The sequence below is a fragment of the Augochlora pura genome, chromosome 5, assembly GCF_028453695.1.
Source record: "Augochlora pura isolate Apur16 chromosome 5, APUR_v2.2.1, whole genome shotgun sequence".
In the NCBI taxonomy this organism is placed as follows: domain Eukaryota; kingdom Metazoa; phylum Arthropoda; class Insecta; order Hymenoptera; family Halictidae; genus Augochlora; species Augochlora pura.
Window position 1 is genome coordinate 7,545,160 of NC_135776.1, and position 22,335 is coordinate 7,567,494.

Sequence of the window (22,335 nt, forward strand, 5' to 3'; positions counted from 1 at the left end):
AATAGCGTAATAATAATTTTAAACTGTTTTCACATCTTCGCAATTCCACATTTTAACTATGCATTTTTAACTATTCATTTCATAATTAACTACAAATCCAGTATAGTAATAATTAGCCTGCAAATTCTGTGCATATGTGAGAAAAAGAGTTGCACCGAATGCAACAAATTAACAGCATTTAAAGTATTTAGAAATAATATTGCACCATATACAACCTATTGAAAATATTAAGAAATGCATTTTATCAATCAATGCATTTTACGTTGCAATTAGTGCAGACAATTTTCTATAAAAATCCACAGATTTGTAAACAGTCTAATTAGTTCAGTAAGCTTCTCAATTTACGCAACATTTAATAAAAATAAAACGATGAGTTGTGCAGTTAATAATAATAAAACGACGATTTGTACGGTTAATTATAAACAAGTACAACCGGTAATTGTAACAAAAATTGTCACTAATTTCGATGGTGTGTTGTCGCAGGATGATTGCTCTTACGTTTGGCAGATACCTGCCGCGGATCGCTGTGAATGGGTGCGAAACACCCACGACTGCACCACGGATTCGGTGTTTCAGTACACTTCGATCCTCTTTTGCCACTTCAATTCAGAAAACATGGCTTTCTTCGCGTTTGGATTGATACTCATGATATTATGGCTACTGTACATGTTCCTGGTACTAGGATCCACGGCGGACAACTTGTAAGTGGCCGTGAATTATTATTTAGAGTATTATGTTGGCGAAAAATGGCCAAAATGCAACTCTAACTTCGGTTACAAAATGCAAATATGCATTTTAGAAGATGCAAAAATTTTGTATACTTTTATATCTAAATTTTAATATAATATATAATATACGATACATGATGTATGATGTATAATCTATAATCAATAGTCTATGTATAGTCTATAGTCTAGAGTCTATGGCCTATAGTCTATAATCTATTGATCTATAATCTATTGATCTATAATCTACTGATCTATGATCTATTGATCTATAATCTCTGTATCTATAATCTATTGATCTATACCCAAAGATTTCAATAATCTATACCACTTGGCATTCTAAATGGAAAACAATGCACCATATTTAGAACGGTCCAATATTGTAAGCAATTTATATTTCGACCATTCGTTTTTTATAATAACAAACTTGCAGAAACCACGATCTAGTGATTATATTTAAAAAAGCACGCTAGACAAATTTTCTAAAATGCGTATCTGTATACAAAGGATCCAAGAAATTGGAAACCGCAAGAATTTTATTTTCCGCGCCACTGCGCCCGGGTTTCAGTTTGTATAAACTAACCCCCCACCCCCGACGCCGTGGCGCACAATCGTAAATTCGCATCTCCGTGCGGAATCGTTACTTTGGGGATTTTCTGGTTTTTGTAAAAATTTAGTATACACTATTGTTTAATGAAGCGAATGCTTTAAAAAAAAAAGAACGCGAGATAAAACCGTAAATTCGCACCTCTCCGCGCGGCGTCGTTATTTTTCGGATTTTCTGTTTTACGTACAAAAAATTTAGTGTCCGCTATATCATTGCGGAAAATGGCGTGTCAAACAGTTTTGCAGATTCATTTAATGATTATGCGGTTGTATGCTTAACGCTGAATCCGTTGTTTTGTTGCGATATGGGAATCGGAAGTTCGAATTTATTTGGTTTTCACGAATTTAAATATTAATTTAAATATGATACAATTATAATGCAATTACAATACGATTATGTTGCAATTATAATACAATTAAATGCAATTGCAATGCAATTATGGCAGAATTATATTGCAGTTACTATACAGTACAATTTTACGAGAATTATATTCCAATTGTAATATTATTACAATTCAATTGTGTTACAATTAATATTACAATTACACTGTAATTATAATAAAGCTACAATACAATCACATACATAATAGAACATTTGAATAACAGAACGTATATTCATGCATGAAATTAGACTAGATGAAATAATTGATAATTTTTTAGAGGCTCTATATTAAATCCTTAATAATTTTTTAATGATATTAAACGAAATCCATAATAGTTTTTAAAGGCAGTAGATTCAATATTATCCATTTTTTTAAATATAGTAAATTAAATCATTGTTCTTTTAGATGTGCTGTATTAAATCATTACTAATTTTCAAGTGTTATTATGTTGAATTTTTACTAAATGTCTATAGCTACTAAGTTCAATCCCTACTAATTTTCTAGAGCTCCTATATTAAATCTTTAGTAATATTCTAGAGCTACTATATTAAATTCTTACTAATTTTCTAAAGCCACTATATTAAATTGAAACCAATTTTCTAATCTCTAATCACTTTCTAGAGCCACTATATTAATTCTCTATTAATTTTCTAGAACTACTATGTCAAATTCTCATTAATTCTATATAGTTACAATTATTAAATTCCTACTAATTTTCTCGAATTACTATTAAAATCTCTACTAATTAATAATCTCTAAATCTTTACTAATTCTCTCAAACCAATATATTAAATCCCTATCAATATTCTCGAATTATTATAATAATATATAATTTCTTATCAGTTTTCACAACAAACAGTATAGCATATAAATTGCCTATGGATCGGTATTCAAGTAAACTATTCATCCCGCTCTTGGAAAATTCAATCGTGTCGCGCTAGAGAAGATCTTTATCGTCCTGAAAAAAAACGTAACGCGAAACACATGAAACCGTTGACGGTAGATTTAGTGTTTAGATACGCGTTTCATCCGGCGGCGATGAAAAAGTAAGGTGAACCGGGGAGAGAGTGCTTGTTAATAATACGGCTATTGCAAGAATCAGATGTCTATGATCTCCCATAAAAAAAGGGGGGGGAGCTGCTGCCAGAGGTACGGGCGACACGTCGCGTAAAGTCTTTTACTGCGGAATTGTGTTCGGTAAAGGGTGAATGATGGTTCATCCGGTGCGTGAGAATCGGCGTATCCTCACGGCGGGACCGATTCAACTTTAATCCGGACGGCCGAACGAGTTTTATGCCCGTCATTAAAAAAGAAACGTTTCCCGCAACGCGGCGGATAGACGCTGCCTACCCTAATAAAAGTCGAGCATGTTGGCGATAATAATACCACGAGTGCACCGTTCTCTGACAGTTCGCGGTAATTTCAGGGAAACTTGAGCACCTGTTACCGGTAATAATATTCTTGCTATTGCCGAATCGTCGGCGTGATCGAAAAGGCACTAATTTTGCTTGTCTGCAAAATTGATTGGGAAGTTTTTTTAACAGAAAAATTCTTTGCAATGATAGTACGATCAATCGACGAGTAAACTGAATAATAAAATTATATTAATTGTAAGAAAATATTTAAACATTACTATTTAAACATTAGTTTAGCTGACTAGACAATGTTTAAACAATTTATTCTGAAAATTACATGGGGTAGTCTTAATGTCAACATATTAGAAACAATTTAATTCGTCTTTTTCCATTAGCTATAATTATAGTGCAATTGAGTGAGTTTACTATTATCACTAAAATGGCATGTTTAATGTTAACCAAATATATCGATGTTCTCTGCCCACTTATTTTGAGTAAGTTGGACGCGACAAAATTATTATATACGAAACATGATATTTTTTTAGTTCAGTTTCCATATTATAATTAAATATTATAGATAAATATATAATTTAGAATATATAGTATATAATAATTCATACAATAACAAACAATTTCTTCTAATTATTATTTATTCAAATAACCTTCCACGATCCCCATTTAGGACTCTCTAAAAACTAAAATATTTTAATTAATAAATTTTATTTATAAAACTATTAAATATTTATATTATTGAAATATAATTATATTGTTACACAATTTATCCACATACGTAACTTTTGCCGTCAGAGCTTCGAAATAGAAAATGTTGTAATTAAGTTAAACTAATTCTTCTTGCATATAGCACATGCTATCTTGCATATCGAAAAATCAGCACATGCCATAATCGCGTTACCATTTCGTCCGTCGACGCAGCTTCTGCCCGTCGCTGGAGGTGATAGCCGAGATCCTGCAATTGTCGGAGAACATAGCCGGGGTGACGATACTGGCGTTCGGCAACGGTGCCCCTGACATCTTTACGTCGATCGTATCCGGCAGCGACGAAGGGATCATCATGTTCACGGAACTAATCGGCGCCGGTGTCTTCGTCACGGCGATCATCGCCGGGTCCATCGCGGTCGTCAAGCCGTTTCGGGTCAGCCTGAAGCCGCTCATGAGGGACGCCTGTTTTTACATGCTGTCCGTGTGCTGGATTAGCTATGTCGTCCGGGACGAGACTATCCAACTCTGGGAGGCAATAAGTACGTGCGCTATAGTACATGTAGCTAGACTTCCCTGTTACGGCCCCGGCATTTTCACCCACACGCGAAATCATGCGGTGCCACGGTCGGACATTGTCACGTTTCCAACGATATTATTTCAGGTCATTTGTTGTTCTATTTTGTAATTATTTTTATGCTAGAACTTTTTTAATAATTTTAGTAAGAATGCTGTTTCAAATAACTTCTTGTGCTAGTAATTAATTTAGATAAAATTTCTTGAGAAATAATTTTATTTGATATATTATTCTGGATAACATGTTACTATGTTTTGTTTTAATTAATTGTTAATTATTTTAATTGACGTTTGCTGTACTGTTTTAACTAGTACTTGTTATATTATTTTAACTATTACTTATTATACTATTTTAACTATTAGTTGCTGTATTATTTTAATCATTACTTATTACATTACTTTAACCATTACATATTATATCATTTTAACTATTACTTATTATATTATTTTATCTATTACTTATTACAATATTTCCATTATTAGTTATTGTTTCCATAGCTACTATCACACTTCAAATAAAACAATCATAAATACTTTTTTACATAACAACTTATGCCAGTAATTATTTTCAACATAACACTATTTGAAATATTATTTTAGGGAACATGTTACTTATTTATTTAAGTTATTTAACTATTTATTTGACCGATTGATTTGCCTATTTATTTGATTATCAATTTCACCAAATAAAAAATAAATATCAATATTATTGATAATCTACTTGAAGTCGAAAGTCGGTAGTTGATAATTTCATAAAAAAAACCATGCGAAAGAGAATAATTTCCTTCGTAATGCAACGAATGTGTTGGAATATCGTCGGCACTGGAAAATAAAGCGTGGAGAGTCTGATAAATAAACTGCTAACAAATATCCTGCATATAACTCTAATTCCAAATTAAATGATCATCTCATAGTAATTCATAGTAATTAGTTGAAAATCTAATAAATAAACTGTTGACAAATATCGAGCTACAGCTTTAATGTTAAATTAAATGATCATCTCATAGTAATTCATAGTAATTAGTTGAGAATCCAATAAATAAACTGTTAATAAATATCCATCGTATAATTTCAATACCAAATTAAATGTTCATTTCATTACTATGAATTACTATTCTAAGAGTTACTATTCTCAGTCTCGTTCAGTTTCGTTCCCTCTATTTATCGTCAAGGGAACTCGAAATCCTAATTCCGAAAAAGAGCGTTCCGCGTTCGTCCCGCGCCTTAATAGCAATTGGCGCGTATCATAAACCCCTCGCGCGCGGCGGAAGTGAAGGCTCCGACCTTTTGGAAAGGCTCCCGCGGAATTAGAAGGTGTAGCTCTCTAGCAGGAAAGTGGCCCGAGGAGAACTTGCAAGGAAAATTTAGTTTTCCTCAACGAAATCTCTGTTTGGAAAAACACTCTTGTCAGGACTCTTGTCGGCACTTTACCTCTGTACGGCGCACAGTACAGAGGCAAAGGCGCGTAAGCGCTCGCTCCGGTAGTCGGCTAATCTCAACATGGCGACAGGAATTAAGCTTCTGTCAGATTAATGCAGGTAGATGAGATTTTCACTTGTTCGTTCGTTATCGATTCATTTCCTATCTTTTCATTAATTTTCAATCATTTTATTTCTATTTCTACCTTTTAATCAATTTTTAATCTTTTTATTTCTCTTCATACGTTTTAATCAATTTTTAATCTTTTTAATTCTATTTGTACATTTTGATCAATTTTCAATCTTTTTATTTTTATTTCTATCCTTTGATCAATGTTTAATCTTTTTATATTCGTTTCTACCTTATCAAGTATTTTTAGAAACAGTTGCTGTATAGTGTTAATTACGCTATATCCTTTGACTTAATATTTAAATATTTTTAATAAATAACTGGAATTTCATTTCGATTTAGAAAAATGTTGAATAACATCTATATTTAATGAATTATCTTCGAAATCTTAATAACGAGCCTGACACGTTGCTGCAAACGGTTAAACATTAATTCTAATTACAAAGAAATATTCGAAATACAAAATTATATAATATAACTTATCTCAGATATTTATTCGAAACAATTCAAATAATCCCCAATCTTGTTAAAAAGAAAAATGAACAATATCCTTAAAAATATGAACAATGTCATTTAAGATTGATTAAACGTTCGGTAATATTTTTCAACGAATTCCTGTACTACTTCGCGCGAAATATTCGTTAAAAAATTACATTTTATTTTAATAGCGTAAAGTGTCTAAATTTTAGGGCAGACGTGTGCATTGTCGGTAATTTTGGCCCACATCCAATGACCTAATGGCGCATCCGGTGTCCAAGGATTAAAAGCCCAGGATGCATGGGTCCCCGAGGATCTGACTAGAGCAGAAGTTTCCCCTTCGATGTTCGATACCTAATCACAGTAGAAATCGAGTCTTCTCGGCAGCTCGTTACGTGAAACAAATCGATCGATGGTCGACATCGATCACCTTCGTGGTAACAATGACTGCGTAGAGTGCATCATCATTCTGCACTAATAAAAAATATTATAATAATATCGTAGAAAAGATATATTAATAATCACAACTAATTTAACCCTTTGCTATTATATATCTACGATCAGCCACCAAAGCTGTTAATTTATTACTTTTATCTCTATTTGTATTTTTCCAGTAAATTAAAACACATTTTGTGTTACATATATCTTAACTTGAAAAAATAGTGTTTCTTTTCTATTCAATTTACTGCTCGTTCTATGGAAATTAATTTCGACTAGCATGACACCTATGTATAAAACTTAATACGATCATAAAGGGTTAGTATTAATCTTACCGAGCTTTAAAAGTGATCGACGTTTATTTTATAACAATGACAAGGGTGGATATATTGAGATCTTTCACCACTTTTCTTATATTTTTTATTGTATGCTTGACCAAATAAAATATTATTTTAGGTAATTTACAATTATTCTACTTTTGTTTTAAAAATGCATTTTTTACTGTTATTGTAAATCTAATTAGTGGGATTATAATATTTATGTAACAAGAATATCTAATATCTCGATTTTCATCTCTCATTTATAATTTTCGCTGAATTCTATCAAAAAGTTTCGACGTTCAATCTTTATTCATTAAATAATTCATAAAAGTTTCTTTCGATTTAGTAAAGAACATTGTAACTTCGAATTTAAAAAGATCAAATTTTCATTCTGTTTTCTGTCTGCTTAGTTACACGATAAATGCACAAAATTCCACCCACAACAGATTAAGAAGCGAATCTAGTTTCGACTTACGATAAAACTATGTCGTTTTCCCGTATTTTCCGAACACATAAAACGCGTCCGGTCGCCGTAGACCCCCTCTAATTTCTCCGCTCTCAAAATCCAAGACAACCAGGGGATAATCCCAGCAAAACGACATTCACCTTTTCAACGCGGTAGCAGCGACTTGTCAAAGCATTCATATAGCCGCGTGCGCGCAGTTTTTCCTGGCCGCAGGATTTCAAACGGGTGCGGGCGGGCCCGCCGGCAACTTCAAAGATAGATATAAACCTTTTGAAACATTATACCCGCGGACTTTAAATGAAATTCGTTTCATCGGGGGGTACAGCGCGGCGGAAATGAGGTCCCCGCCATTCGGCACGAAATTACTCGAAAAACGCTACGGCCCCGGCGCGCACCACGAATAATGCGCATGGAATCGAATATACAGTCAGTTCCATAAATATTCGTACCCTCGTTGCTTGTAAGAGAAATTTGTTGAAATCAAGGGACGCGTGTAAGATTTAGCAATAACTTTTTATTATGATCGAACACATGTATAAAGTTTATTTATAGCAGATTATAACAAAATTAATTAACTAATAACAAAAATATATTGAATTTGAGTTGGTTATACATTTCTTAATTCTAGTTCTGTATTAGGCTTTCCCCAAACTTTGCCTCTTCCGTCACATCCAACAATATTAAACAAGATAATAAAAAGTTTATTGCAAAAGTTTATTGCATCCCTTGATTTCAAACAGATTTCTCATATAAGCAACGAGGGTACGAATACTTATAGGGCTGACTGTATGTTGTGCATGACGAAAATGAAAAGTTTCGTCCGCGGGGCAAGCCATAAGCGGAACGGTTTAATTCGGCAATAACAATAACTCCGGGGCTGAATTTAATTAAACGAAGCCGCGATCTTTCCGCCGTTGCGTTTCTCGCAATCTGCCGTCGCGACCAGCGCACAGCCGTCGAAATTCCTGCCCTGTGGAAAGCTTCTGAAAAAAACCGACCCGGCGAGCCGTTTCAGTCGAGGGGGATCGATGAAAGAAAATTTCGATAGTGGGATAACAATTAAAGCAGTCCGGCGAAACAATTAAAATCCATTTGGGAAGGCCGCGCGGTCAATTAAACGTCGTCCCTCCGCCGACTTTTCCGCGCTAAGCGTTCGATGCAGAAGAAACGCGGCGAACGGGGTGAAATTGTTCGGCCGATATGCGGCTGATGAATGGACATTCGGATTTTTTTCACCGGTATTGGACTATAGAACGCGATTTATGCGAGTCATTGACAGCTACGATGCCGAAGGAACAAGCCGCTTAATTAACGAACCGGCCTCGATCATTTTTAATCGACGCAATTTGCTGCGATTCGTGCTCGACGCTCGACATTTATGTGAAAAAGAGAAATCTTTTTTTCTCGTGAAAATTCAGTTTATGGAGTGGAAATTAACCCCGGCGGCTGTTTTTTGGTTTATTGTTATTATTCGCTGATTGAAGAAGATAGAAAGAAGTCTTCAAACTAAAGTTACAGGCACGATTATTATATTAGGGTGTCTCATAAAATATAAGGGTGTCCCATAATATATAGGGTGAACCCTAATATTTTGCTGCGATTCATGTTCGACAGTCGAATGTTGGACGTTTATGATCAAAAGAGACCTTTTTTCCGCGTAAATTCATGTTATGGGGGTGAAAATTAACTTTGACGTATGTGTTCGGCTATTTTTTGTTTTATTGTCTAATTCGCTAACTGCGCAAGGTACAAAGAAGCTTTCAAGCATAAGATACGGGCTCAATTATTATACTATATTATAACATTTATATTTACTATTTTATTATATTTATACCTATTATATTACTATATTTATATTTAATATATTTATATTTACTACATTATTACATTCATACTTATTGTATTATTATATTTATATTTACTACATTACTGTATTTATATTTATTATATTATTATACTTATATTTACGATATCATTACATTTAAATTTATCATATCATTATATTTTCTATTGCAACTAATAACAACCTTAATAAAAATTATTCGAGTCATTCTAAAATGCTCTAGTCCCACAAACGTTTACAGAAAAATTCGAGTGATTGCTAAAACTTGCACAATTATAAAAGCGCAAACTCAATATCGCGCCCCACCGTATAATTACAAACTAAACGAAAAATCCTAGATCACAAAGACGACTACAGACGTTGGTTCATGATTGATGGAAGGAGCGCGGGGTTACGGAAACACCGGGAGCACGGCGAAACGTAAAAGCGAACTACAGGTTCGGTTTTCTGTTGCAGGTTTCCTGTTATGCTACGTAATCTTCATCGCGGTGGTGGTGTTGATGCAGATACACGAGACCAGAGACGAACAGCTGAAAAGTGGGTTTTCTTTTTCACGGGTTTTGCCATTATAGGGGCGGGGGTGGGGTAGAGGTTTGGTTAGGGGCGGAGCCAATGGGGCACGCGGTCGAAATCTTAACCGGAAGGAAGGCTTCCCGCGTTTCCGCACGATAAAAATGCTTTATACCGATTTCCTCGGGAAATTCATTTGAAAGAATAACTTTGCCCGCGACCCCCCCCCCCCCCCCCCCCCCCTTACTCCACCCCGGCCTAATTTAATTGCGGGGCTTTAACGCCGGGCCGCGGTGTAATATTATTCCTGGAAATGAGAGGTATGAAATTGGATAGAAATTCCGAACGGTAACAGCAACGGATGGTTATGCTTTAATTAGAAAGTCTGCTGTATCGTTTTCTGCGAGAGTTACGCCGTATAAATTGAACGATAAATCGGACTCGTTGCGCGCTTCTTCGCCGGATTAGTTGCCGCGGTTGATTAACCAATCGATCCGGGGAGGGTGGCGTCGATCGATCAGCGTTAGCAACGACGGCTTACCGATCATTCACGTGTTGGCAAATTATTAGGTTGGTAAGAAATTAATGTCGGTTTTCGAACTTTCGAACTTTGACGCGCGTTTTGGGATAACAGTTCACTTTATTCTGTTCACATTCCGATGTCATTTTACAGTGCAGATGACGTGCTGCATGCCGATAGGTATGGTTTTGTTTTGACTGTTAATTTGTGGTCACTTCAAGTTATTAGCTTCGCAATGGATACCAAGCAAGTTTGTGTAATATTCTTGTATCGATATAAACTGGGTCGCAAAGCTGCAATTGCGACTCGTTATATCGACAATGCATTTGGAGAAGATGCCATAAATGAACCCATGGTGCAGGGTTGGTTCAAAAAATTTCGAAACGGAGACACGAGCCTCGAAGATGAAGATGGTCGTGGACGTTCTTCTCTCGTCGACAATGACCAACTGAAGGCGCTAGTTGAAGCTGATCCACGAACAACGGTTCGACAACTTGCGCAGAAGTTAGATGTAAAGCCATCCAACAGTTATCGACCACCTGAGACAGCTGGGAAAGTCGAAGAAGCTCGACAAGTGGGTGCCGCATGAGTTAAGCGTAGACCGAAAGAATCGTCGTTCGACCATACGTCGCACAATTAACGCTACAAAAGTTGAACGAATTGGGATATGAAATCCTGTCCCATCCAGCATATTCCCCGGATCTGTCGCCAACCGATTACCACTTCTTCAAAAATCTCGACCACTACTTGCAAGGGAACATATTCGCCAACCAAGCTGCTGCTGAAACTGCGTTCGAAGAATTTATCAATTCCAGAAATACAGAATTTTACGCTGCTGGAATTAACAAACTGTAAATTTATTGGCAAAAATGTGTAGTTTCCAATGGATTTCATTTTAATTAAAAAAATTGATTCCAATTTGTGATATGAGCCGTTCAGTGCACACATCAACTAACTCCATAAAACAAAAAGTCGAGAAACGCGATGAAATGATGTACATTGATTTTTAAAATTCCTGTTATAACATAGATTCACATATACATATAATGTAGAATGAATAAATACAGATATAGCTTTCATTTAACGTATAATTTAATGTATAAAATTAATATTATTTAATGTATAAAATTATCAAGAAAGAATAGCTAAAAAGGAAAAAAGAAAAAAAAAATTTTGCCGTTTAATGGTGTTAATCTTTATTATTCAGGAAAGTTATTATAAATATAAAAAGTTATGACTATACCAAGTGCTTTGACACTTAAATTTAAGATTTTTCAAAAAGTGGAGTTAATCGATGTGTGCACTGGGCGGCTCATATGTCGATTTGAAGATATATTTTGTAAACCGAGATTTATTTTCCTACCAACCTAATAGTAGGTGGAAGTGGGAGAAAGATAGTTTACTTTCTTTTTATTATCGTTGTCTTATCTCTTTCCAGGACGAAACTTATAATTAGTAAAACGGAATCCTTTCTGAATTGAGTTCACGAGAAACGATCCTTGGGAATGAGGTATCGCGCAAAGATCCACAGATCCGAGATCTTTATGCGTTTATGGCGCAGTTTACAGAGAAAAATGAAGCGTTCGCTTTTTGATTATTTTACCATTTTTTTTTTCTCGGCAGGAAACTTCTAATTAGCGAAACAGAATACTTTCTGAATTGAGTTTTTAAGAAATAACCCTTGGAAACGAGGTACTCCATAAGGATCCACAGATTCAAGATTTTTATGTATTTGTGGTAGTGAAGAAAGTAAAAGGAAATGTTTATTTTTGTATTATTTTGTATCTTCTTGAGATGAATCTTCTAATTAGTAAAACAAAATTTCTTTTAGAATTGAGATTTTAAGATATAATTCTTGGAAATGAGAAATAATTGTATATTAATAATTATAGCAATTATAATTATATATTAATAATCATAGCAATTATATTAATAATTTCTCATTTCCAAGAATTATATCTTAAAATTTCTATAATTGTATATAATTAATATATATGTAATATTATACACGTATTAATATATATGTATTATATACAGTATTAATCTATATAATAATTACGATAATAATATATAATATAATAATGTACATTATATGTATTACAAGTAACAATTATACTGAAGGTTTTATACATTTATGAAAAGCACGACTAAATAATTTTGATATGAACGATGGTCATAATTTTTATTTTGCGCAAAGAACCACAATTTAATTATAACCAACGTCGAGTCATATTTCTGATTAATAATTCACGATTATAACCAACATGGAATCACGTATACGATAAATTATTGCAATTGCCAAGTAATCCAGTAATCATGATTAACAATTAACAGATATTATGGCATATACTGTTAATTTTAATAAACGTTGAATAAATCATTTGTTTCCCAATTATGGATTACCGATTCATAGACTGCGTATTATGAAATAAAAATTTAGAAACAAGAATTTAAAATAAAAATCTTTCTTTTTTAATAATATTGTTATATTGAAAAGTATTTTAATCTTTCTACTCTTTTAGATTGAAAATGCTCTCTTTCGTCATAAATGCATAAAATCCGCAGTTTTTTAATGACTAATGACTAGAATTAGAATCTTAATAAAAAAAGGGCATTCATTGCAAGAAACGATAATTTCGAATAATTTTAATGAGTTATAAATTATATAATGGAGTCATTAAATTTTTATAGTATTGTCAGTGTTTTGCATTTAATCTACTCATTTTTGTCACAAATGCATGAAGTTGCACTTCACTAATGACGTACTATCATTATAATATAATAATCATTATTTCAGTCATGTCAACAATGCATAATTTCTAGTCATTAGTCACCGTCATCAAATAGATTTTTAAAATGGTAAACAGAAGATAAATACAATATAATAAAATAGTAAATAAATACTTATAATAACATATTCCGAAACAATTATATATTAATATAACATAATTAAATATACCTGGAAATACTATTTTACCACTAAAAATAACATTCACCAAATTCTGCATTACACGATAAGGTACAAACCACTCCAAAAATCTATCTCGCCCCATCCCTACTCATTATATATTCTAACTAAAACGAATATTCCCAAATTATCCTTTATTGTTCCACAAACGATTCCGAGTCATATTTCCGTCTATACGTTTCGCCGAAAATTTGACTGCGGCAAGGATGCAGCAGCCCGTTTACCTATTCACGAAATGTCAGCGGCGCGGGCATTTAAGTAAACTCGTGACATTGACTTCGGGTTTGCGTTCTCGCAGCTGCATTTACGACTTCATTGTACAGCGATACGAATGTGGGGAACGTAGCGTCCCGCTTAGCCGAAAGCATCCGTAACTGCAGTTCATTAGGAGCAGAAGCACTCCCTCTTTGTGTCGATAAAACGACAAAGAGTAAAGTACTTACGTTCGAATGCTTCGAGCGTCTGTTTGACATGCAGAACGCGCCGGGGTTTTCCCTGTTCCGGCCCTTTCCAGCTTGCTTGTTTTCTTTTCCACTCTCTCCCCCTCTCTCCCTTTCCCTCTCTCTTTCTCTCTTTATCCATCTATCTCTTTTTCTCTCTCTCTATCTATCTATCTATCTCTTTCCCTCGCTCTCTGCTACCTCACGGTCGCCCCTTTTTTCTTCATTTTCCACGGTTAGTATGCAAGAGAAGTCAATCATTAGGCGTCCCGCTCGCGGAAAAGAGTAAAAGTATTTTCGAGAGGGCGACCGGGGTCTAAGGACAAAAGAGTTGCCCGCGCCGCTGCAGCTATCGATCCTCCTTGCCCCTTCCGAACACTTCCTTACGTACTTTTTTTCCAGACAGGATCCCAAGTGTATCGGATGCAGACGTCCTGCGCGCTTACTTGGCGAACGACGACGTGGCCACGATTCCCAGGATCCCCCTGAGGCCGCGCGCATATGGTCTACGGACTAAGCTAGGTACGCGAATCCTGTTTCACACGATTGATCGCCCGACCCGACCAAAAAATTCATTAAATTAGAACCGAACGTCTCGTTCAACGCGAATCTTGCGCACTCGCCTCTTCGAAGACCCCGTGATCTTCGAGGGGCTAACTTTTCGAGATGATACTTCTTCGGGGAAGTTTCTGGAGTATTTTCATTAGGGGTCGTTCATTTTGTTAACACTAAATGCGCCGAGGTTTAGAAGCGACTTTTACGATTTAAGGGATATTATTTGTTTAAATTTTTTGGGATTTTTGTAGGAGTTTGTGTATGAATAAGTAAATTAATTCAACAGTTTTTAGTGCTTTAATATTATTTTAATGCTTCAATAATTGAGAAACAAGACATGCGAAAACAGTTATTTGACCCGGTAGGTTTATTGTTAATAACTTTATCAATTTTTAAGGATATATAATAAGCTAATTATTATGTTTCTAGGATTTATCTTGCGTTTTTCTTGATGATACTTTTTAGGGAAGTTTGTGGAGTAGTTTCATTAGAGGTCCTCCATTTTGTTATTACTAAACCTGTTCAGATCTAAAAGCAACTAATATGTGTTTGCCTTTTAAGAATTTAGGGATACTGTTTATTTAAATTTTCTAGGATTCTTGTAATGGTCTGTGCCCGAATAAGTAAATTAATTCAACAATTTCTAATGCAGCTTCGTGACTTCAATCATTGTGAAACGAGAAATTATTATTATTATATAAGAAAGTTTAGAGTTTTTAATATTCTTTTTAAAGAATATTATAAGATACATACTAAGCTAGCTATCATACTTTTAGTATTAAAAAGCGACTAATATGTATTTCCTTCTATGAGTTACGGAATATTATTTATATAAACTTTCTAGAATTTTTGAAATGGTTTATACCACTTATTTGAACGATAGATTAATGTTAATAATTTTAACAATTTTTTAGGATAAGTACTAAGTTAACTATTATGTTTCTAGACTCCATCTTGCATATTTCTTGATGATACTTGAGGTAGTTTCTGCAGTATCTCAGCTATAAATCCTTAATTTTCATAAATAAATTACATAATACAAACTTTAGACTATTTCTAGAAAACATACTTAGCTACCAATCATGCTACGACGATTGATCTCCAACATTTGTTGACGATGCTCCCTAAAGATGACAATAAAGTATCTTTATTCGTGGTCTTTCATTTCCTTAAGTGAATTGGTCCTTCGAAATGGGGATGGTAAACAGTTCTGACGCAGAGGTTAACAATTTTTTAGGGTACATGCTATTATGTCACCACGATTCACCCTGTGCTTTTCTTGGCGATACTTCTTAGGGTAGTTTATGGAGTACCCTCATTAAGGGTCCTTCATTTTCATAAGTGAACTCGTCCTTTGAAAATGGCATGGCAAACACTTATGCAGCAGAGACTGACAATCTTTGAGGTTAGATACTTAGCTACCAATTATGCCTTCGCGATTCGTGTAGAATTTTTGCTGGCGATACTTTTTTTGCAAACGTTTGTGGGATGTCTTTATATCGGAGATGCTTCATTTTCTTAAGTGAACCGGTCCTTTGGAAAGGGAATGGTAAACATTTATGAAGCAGAGGTTGACGATCTGCGAGAATACATACATACTTAGCTACCAATTATGTTTCCGCGATCGGCCCTTTATTTTTGTTAGCGTTATTTCTTAGAGATGTTTGCGGACTCTCTTTATTAGAGGCCCTTCATTTCCTTAGGTAAACCGGTCCTTTGGGAAGCGGATGGCAAACACTTATGGTACGGAGGGTAACAATTTCAAAGCTTGCGTGGCAAACGAATCCTGTTCCCATGAATGATCACCTAACATAATACAATATACATTAATTATAATACAAGTTAACTAAGACCCTTAGTTGTCTCTTATAATAACATAATTGTCCCTCTGTTTTCTGAAGTAAACTAAGTCCCTTGGGAATGGTTTAAACATACACGTCGTAGGGATAAATAATTTTCGCGACAACATAATAAACTAGCTCTAAAGATCCCGTTCCCACGATCGGTCCCTGAAAATTCATTAAAAAGTCGAACGTCTCATTCCCATGAATTTTACACTCGCCACTTCGACCACGCACTGTGATCTTCAAAAGGCTAACTTTTCTTAATAAAACTTCGCGGGGGGAAGTTCGCGGACTGTCTTTATTATAGATCGTTCATTTTCTTAAGTTGACGAGTTCCTCGGGAAGTGGATGGCAATCCCTCGTAATGGAAATATAAACGATTTGTGTATTCCTTGTTCAACGGTGAAAAACGGTGCACGGATAAGACGATGTTAACGACGTTATCGTAACTAGGGTATACGTTTATTCAATTATGCGGAAATTCTGTTTTACATATTTTTTGAAATTAATTCTTAGAGGTCGAAATTGTGAAATTGTTGATTATTTAGAAGTTGGTATTAATTGAATATTTTTATTAAGTGTAACTGATAGTTATGGTTACTGGAGTTATTGGTAATTCGAAATTATTTATCAGAAGTAGTTGATGATTGTAAAGTAATTTTATTATAAATTAGGTTTATCAGGTGTACTTTAATATTTACTATAATATAAATTTATTAGGTCTACTATAATATTTACTATAATATAAATTTATTAGGTCTACTATAATATTTACTGTAATATAAATTTATCAGGTGTAGTATAATATTTACTATAATATAAATTTATCAGGTGTAATTTATAATTTCCGACTAGAGATACTATTATCTAGAGATACTAATAATTTCCAACTAGAGTGACTATTATCTGCAATTCGTTATTCTATTTAATTAATAATTTTCAACTAAACCTATAATTAACTGTAATTACGTAATAAACTAATCAACTAAATTTATGTATTAATTTTCAACTAGAGCTACAATTAATTGCAATTATTTAATAAGCTAACTATTAAGTAATTAAAAGATGCCTAATAATTTTCAACTAGAGCTGCAGTTAATTGCTATTATTTAATAAGCTAACTATTAATTAATTAAAGAATATCTAATAATTTTTAACTAGAGCTACAATTAATAGCAATTGTTTACCAAATTAATAATTTTCAACTGTAATTACCGTTAACCATAATTCTTTATCAGATGTAGCGCTAGCTACAGAGCGAAAAAGAGAAGAGCTGCGACGTAAATCCCAAATCGTGGACGAATCACCGAGTCCGGAAGAAGCTAACAGACCAGTCGGACTATTTCGAGAATTTCTCTTCGACATTACACCGATAGGCGAGGAGGACTGGGCGAACGCGAACTGGATTTTCAAATTCATTTTAATTATCCGCGCACCGGCGATGTTCGTGTTACAATTATTTATCCCGCTTGTGAACACGACTGCCGCAAAGAAAGGCTGGTCCAAGCTGCTAAATTGCTTCCAGCTGTGTGTGACACCGACGTTCGCATTGTTTCTGTTAAACGGTTAGTCGTATTAATTGTTGCGACTTCTACGACTGCCGGTTATAAATCGCGGCCACTAATAAAAGCTCGGGGGGGCTCGCGGCCCCGGACAGATTTTCAGCCGCGATGAAATACGAGCGACCGAGCTCCTTTTTTTTTTCCTCTCTCCTGTTTAATTTACAAATTACCCGGCGTTATACTCGCAACAAATTATTCGAAATTTCCGCCTTTTCATTTAGTGCGATCGGCGCGTTAGAAACGGTGCATTACTTTTAAGGTGCATTACTTCAAATGTGCATTACTACTCCTTTTTTGTATTAGTTCGATAGTGATTTAATGTCAAGCTGTATTAATTTAATCGAATGTTGAGCTACAGTCACTTAATTTAACGCTGATGATAGTTTAAATAAAATGAAATTTGTTACATTATGCTGTTTATTTGTATTTTTATGTAGTCTTTTATTTGTATTTATTACTGTCTTTAATTAGCTGCCAAATTAATGTAATTCATTTCCAAGCTTTATTAATTAAATTCTTTTCATTTGTATGCCATCTTTTATTTATATTTATTACTGTCTTTATTTAGCTGCCAAATTAATGTAATTCATTTCCAAACTTTATTAATTCAATTTTATTCTGGGCTGTGTTAATTTTATTTAAAGTTAACGTTGGTTTAATTAAGACAGAATTTGATGCATTAAAAGTAGGATTTTTTAATTATATAATATGTGGTTTTTATTTGAATTTAGTTGATACTAATTACATTTTGTTATTCAGGTAATGTAATATAACTTGATAATTTATCAATTCAATCTCATTATACTATGCTATACTATACTATACCCACCATACTGAATTAATTTAATTGATTGAACTACAGGTATTAATATCTGATTATATAATTTACATTTAAATTAATACAGCTTGAAATAAATAAAAAATGAACAGTAATTTTTTTTCGCTTTACACACAACACTAATATACAATTTTAACAATAGAAATAACACTATTAATAACAGCAAAAAGAATAATTGTCAAATAAGGGTGACACTAATTTCTAATTTTGAAAATTCATTTTTATTGCGACATATTTGAACAAACTGAATTTGACTAACCCCACCCCCTATGATAAATATTAATTTTCTAGTTGCGCTTTAATTATTTAAATTGCTTTAACTATGTTAACGTTTTAGTGACTGATTGTCAGCATTAAATATGTTAGAAAATTGATCATCTAAAACTAGCAAAATAAAATGTCACGAACAGCATTTATTAAAATCCGTCGCAGACTATGGCATCGATATCGCGAGAATATAGAACGGCGAAAATTTAGGCGAGTCTCCGCCGGGCCATTATAGGGCAAACACAGCGCCGAAACGATCCGATTAGTCAATTTAACCGTCCTCTAATTTTCACCCTTCTTTCGCAGTCTGGCACGGCCATATTGGCCCGATTCCAATTGTCCTGATATTCCTCGTCGCCGGCACGGTAACCGGCGTAATTGTGTTTCTTATAACCGACGAGCACCGTGTACCGAAGTATCACAACGTGAGTACTCTCTTCCCTTTCCCCGGCGCCATTCTCAATGACCTTTTAACTCTTTCGCTACGGCAGTAGGTGATTTTAGCGGATTTTTGGTGATTTTGGGTAATTTGGGGGATTTTGGGATTATATTAATTTATAGTAATTTAGGAAATAAAATTTGTTTAATAAAAATATTGAGGAAACTATCTTTCCAACAATAGCCAACAACGATATATCGTTGTTCGGTACTAGGAGGGTTAAAATAAAAAATTATGAAAATACAAAATTATCAAAATAAAAAATAATTAAAAAACAAAATTATCAAAATACAAAATTATTAAAATGCAAAATTATAAGTAATATAAGATGGCACTTCTATACACATCATTTGGACGCCGCGTATATGCGGCTCTCGGAGCGAAACGGTTAAAAAGCCAACGTGTCTCTGGCATAATCGTGCGCGATCCTAACGACCCCGCCGACCGATTAATTCCAGGCTTTCGCGTTTTTTGGATTCGGCACCGCCATGCTGACCGTCTACTTGCTGGCCTGCGAGGTGATGTCGGTCCTCCAATGCGTCGGATATGCGTTCAGTATATCGGACGCCATGCTTGGCATCACGTTTCTCGCTTGGGGCAACAGCGTCGGAGGTGAGTAAGGCGGTTCCGCCAATTACTGTGCCCTTTCAATTCTTTCACTTGTATTTGGAAGTGACGTTATTAACCCTTTGCATTACAATAACGATTCGGAGGCGTGACAAAGATTCTATTCGAGATCTACCAAATATATTATTAATTCTTTAATAAATTAGAATTTAATTTCTATATAGAAATAAAAAGGAATTATTCTGTTATTAAAAAATAGAAATGGAATAAAGACAATAGGTGAAACAAAAATGATCTCGTCCTATTAAGGACGGTATTAAGGACAAATAAATGCTAATCCTTGCTAAGCGTGAAAGGAGTCGTAGCGCAAGGGGTTAATAATTAAACAAGCTTAAATCTGTTTTCCAAAATATCATATTAGGAATTATTAAATTTACTATAAGAACTACGAGTTAAGAGATGTCGTCGATTTCTGTCAGAATTCAATCTTAAGGGAATTTTAAATTGAGCACGATTTAACCCTTTCGTTACGACGGTAAGTACGTCTCGAAACGGGTGATTTATAGTCCTATATTATATTATATGTACAATATTGTAGTGTATATTGCATTCTATATTACAATGTATACTGTATTGTTTACTGTAATTTATATACTGTAGTGTATATTATATTGTACATTTTATATTGTAGTGTATATTATACTATATATTGTACTGTATATTGCAGTATGTATTGCATCATATATTGCATTGTATATTGTATTGTATATTGCAGTATGTATTGCATCATATATTGCATTGTGTAATGTAGTATACATTATATTCTATATTGTAATGTATAGTGTATCGTATACTGTATTATATATTGTATTTTTTATTGAATTTTTCTATTGTATTTTATATTGTATGGTATATATTATAGTGGATATTGTAACGTATACTGTGTTGTATACTGTATATTGAATTGTATATTGTCTTGTATATTGTATTACGGATTGCATTGTATATTGCATTGTACACTATTGCATTATACTGTACCTATTATATCACGTATATTATGTTTAAATAGTATTACACTATGCCGCTAAAAATACATTATTATGCCGATTATAGTCGGAACCCGTACATACATGAAGTGAAGTGAACGCCGACTATAATCGGCGCCCGTAACGAAAGGGTAAAGAAACCGATATCGGCAACTATTCCCCTGATTACTATTTCCATGGTGGAATCGGCGCGATCGCTGCTCAATCCCTCTACCCATCGCCGTCGAATTGACGCGGCATTTCGATGGTAACATTACGCGTATAATGACCGGACGACTAGCACGCGGGTGTCTAAATAACACACGGCCCCGTTCGGTCGTTAACCAGTAATTAATACGTGGCGAAATCTGCTTACAGATATGATATCAAACATCGCCATAGCTAAACAGGGATACCCGCGGATGGGATACGCGGCCTGTTTCGGCGGACCGATGTTTAATACACTTTTGGGATTAGGCCTAACTTACGGCATAGACGCGGCGAAGCATCCCAATCACCGCACGCGTATGAGAATGAGCGACATGGCGCCCGGTTGCTTCGCTTTCCTGCTCTGCTCATTACTGACGACCATTATTTACGTGAACGTCACCGGATCCGTGGCACGCCGATCCTACGGCTACCTACTCTACACGCTGTATTTCGCGTTCATAATGATTCAGTTCTTGAGCGAGTTCAAATTAATCCATCCTTTAGGCACTGATCATCGGCCGGAAGATAATATCGAATAATCTTGTCGGCGAACTGTTGACAATTTTGTATACGTGCAACGTTAAATGCGGAAGTGTGACGGAGCTTGTAATTTTAATAAACGCTAAATTGTTGCAATGGATAGTCCATAATGTTCATAATATAAGTAAATTTGTCCATAATGATCATAATATACATAAATTTGTCTATATTGACTAGATGTTGACTAGAAGTAAAAATTAATTAAATATTAGTCATTCGGATTAAAATGAAATTTTATTTGCACTATTTTCAAAATATTATATACATTTTCTGCAAATAATTGCTGTCTCCGATAAACATCTACCTCAAACATATTTTTTATTATTTCACGGCTTCATTTTGTTTGCAATATCCAATTTTACATGTTTCCCATTTTTCGGAAATTCTAGCATTTTGATTCCAGCCATAGCTTTTTGTTCCTTGTCCCTGTGAATCTCGAAATTCGGCGCTGTTCTATATTATTTGTAGTTTCTGTACGCTTTTCAAACCAATATAAAGATTGTTAAATTCTTTTTCAACCATTCGCAAAAATAACACGTGAAAACGGGAAATACTGTGAAAGTGTAAATGGATTAAAATAATGATTCAGATTGAAT

The 22,335-nt window shown here is 34.3% G+C and overlaps 1 protein-coding gene across 1 annotated transcript; it reads left to right on the top strand.

Moving 5' to 3' along the window:
- Nucleotides 1-369: 369 nt before the first annotated feature.
- LOC144469992 (mitochondrial sodium/calcium exchanger protein) lies at nucleotides 370-21,738 on the top strand. Its single transcript, XM_078180749.1, has 9 exons — nucleotides 370-435; nucleotides 484-700; nucleotides 3,990-4,328; nucleotides 9,911-9,991; nucleotides 14,295-14,414; nucleotides 17,530-17,856; nucleotides 19,265-19,383; nucleotides 19,856-20,009; nucleotides 21,368-21,738. The coding sequence occupies exons 1-9, from the start codon at nucleotides 370-372 to the stop codon at nucleotides 21,736-21,738; spliced, it is 1,794 nt and encodes a 597-aa protein (XP_078036875.1).
- The last annotated feature ends 597 nt before the right edge of the window (nucleotides 21,739-22,335 follow it).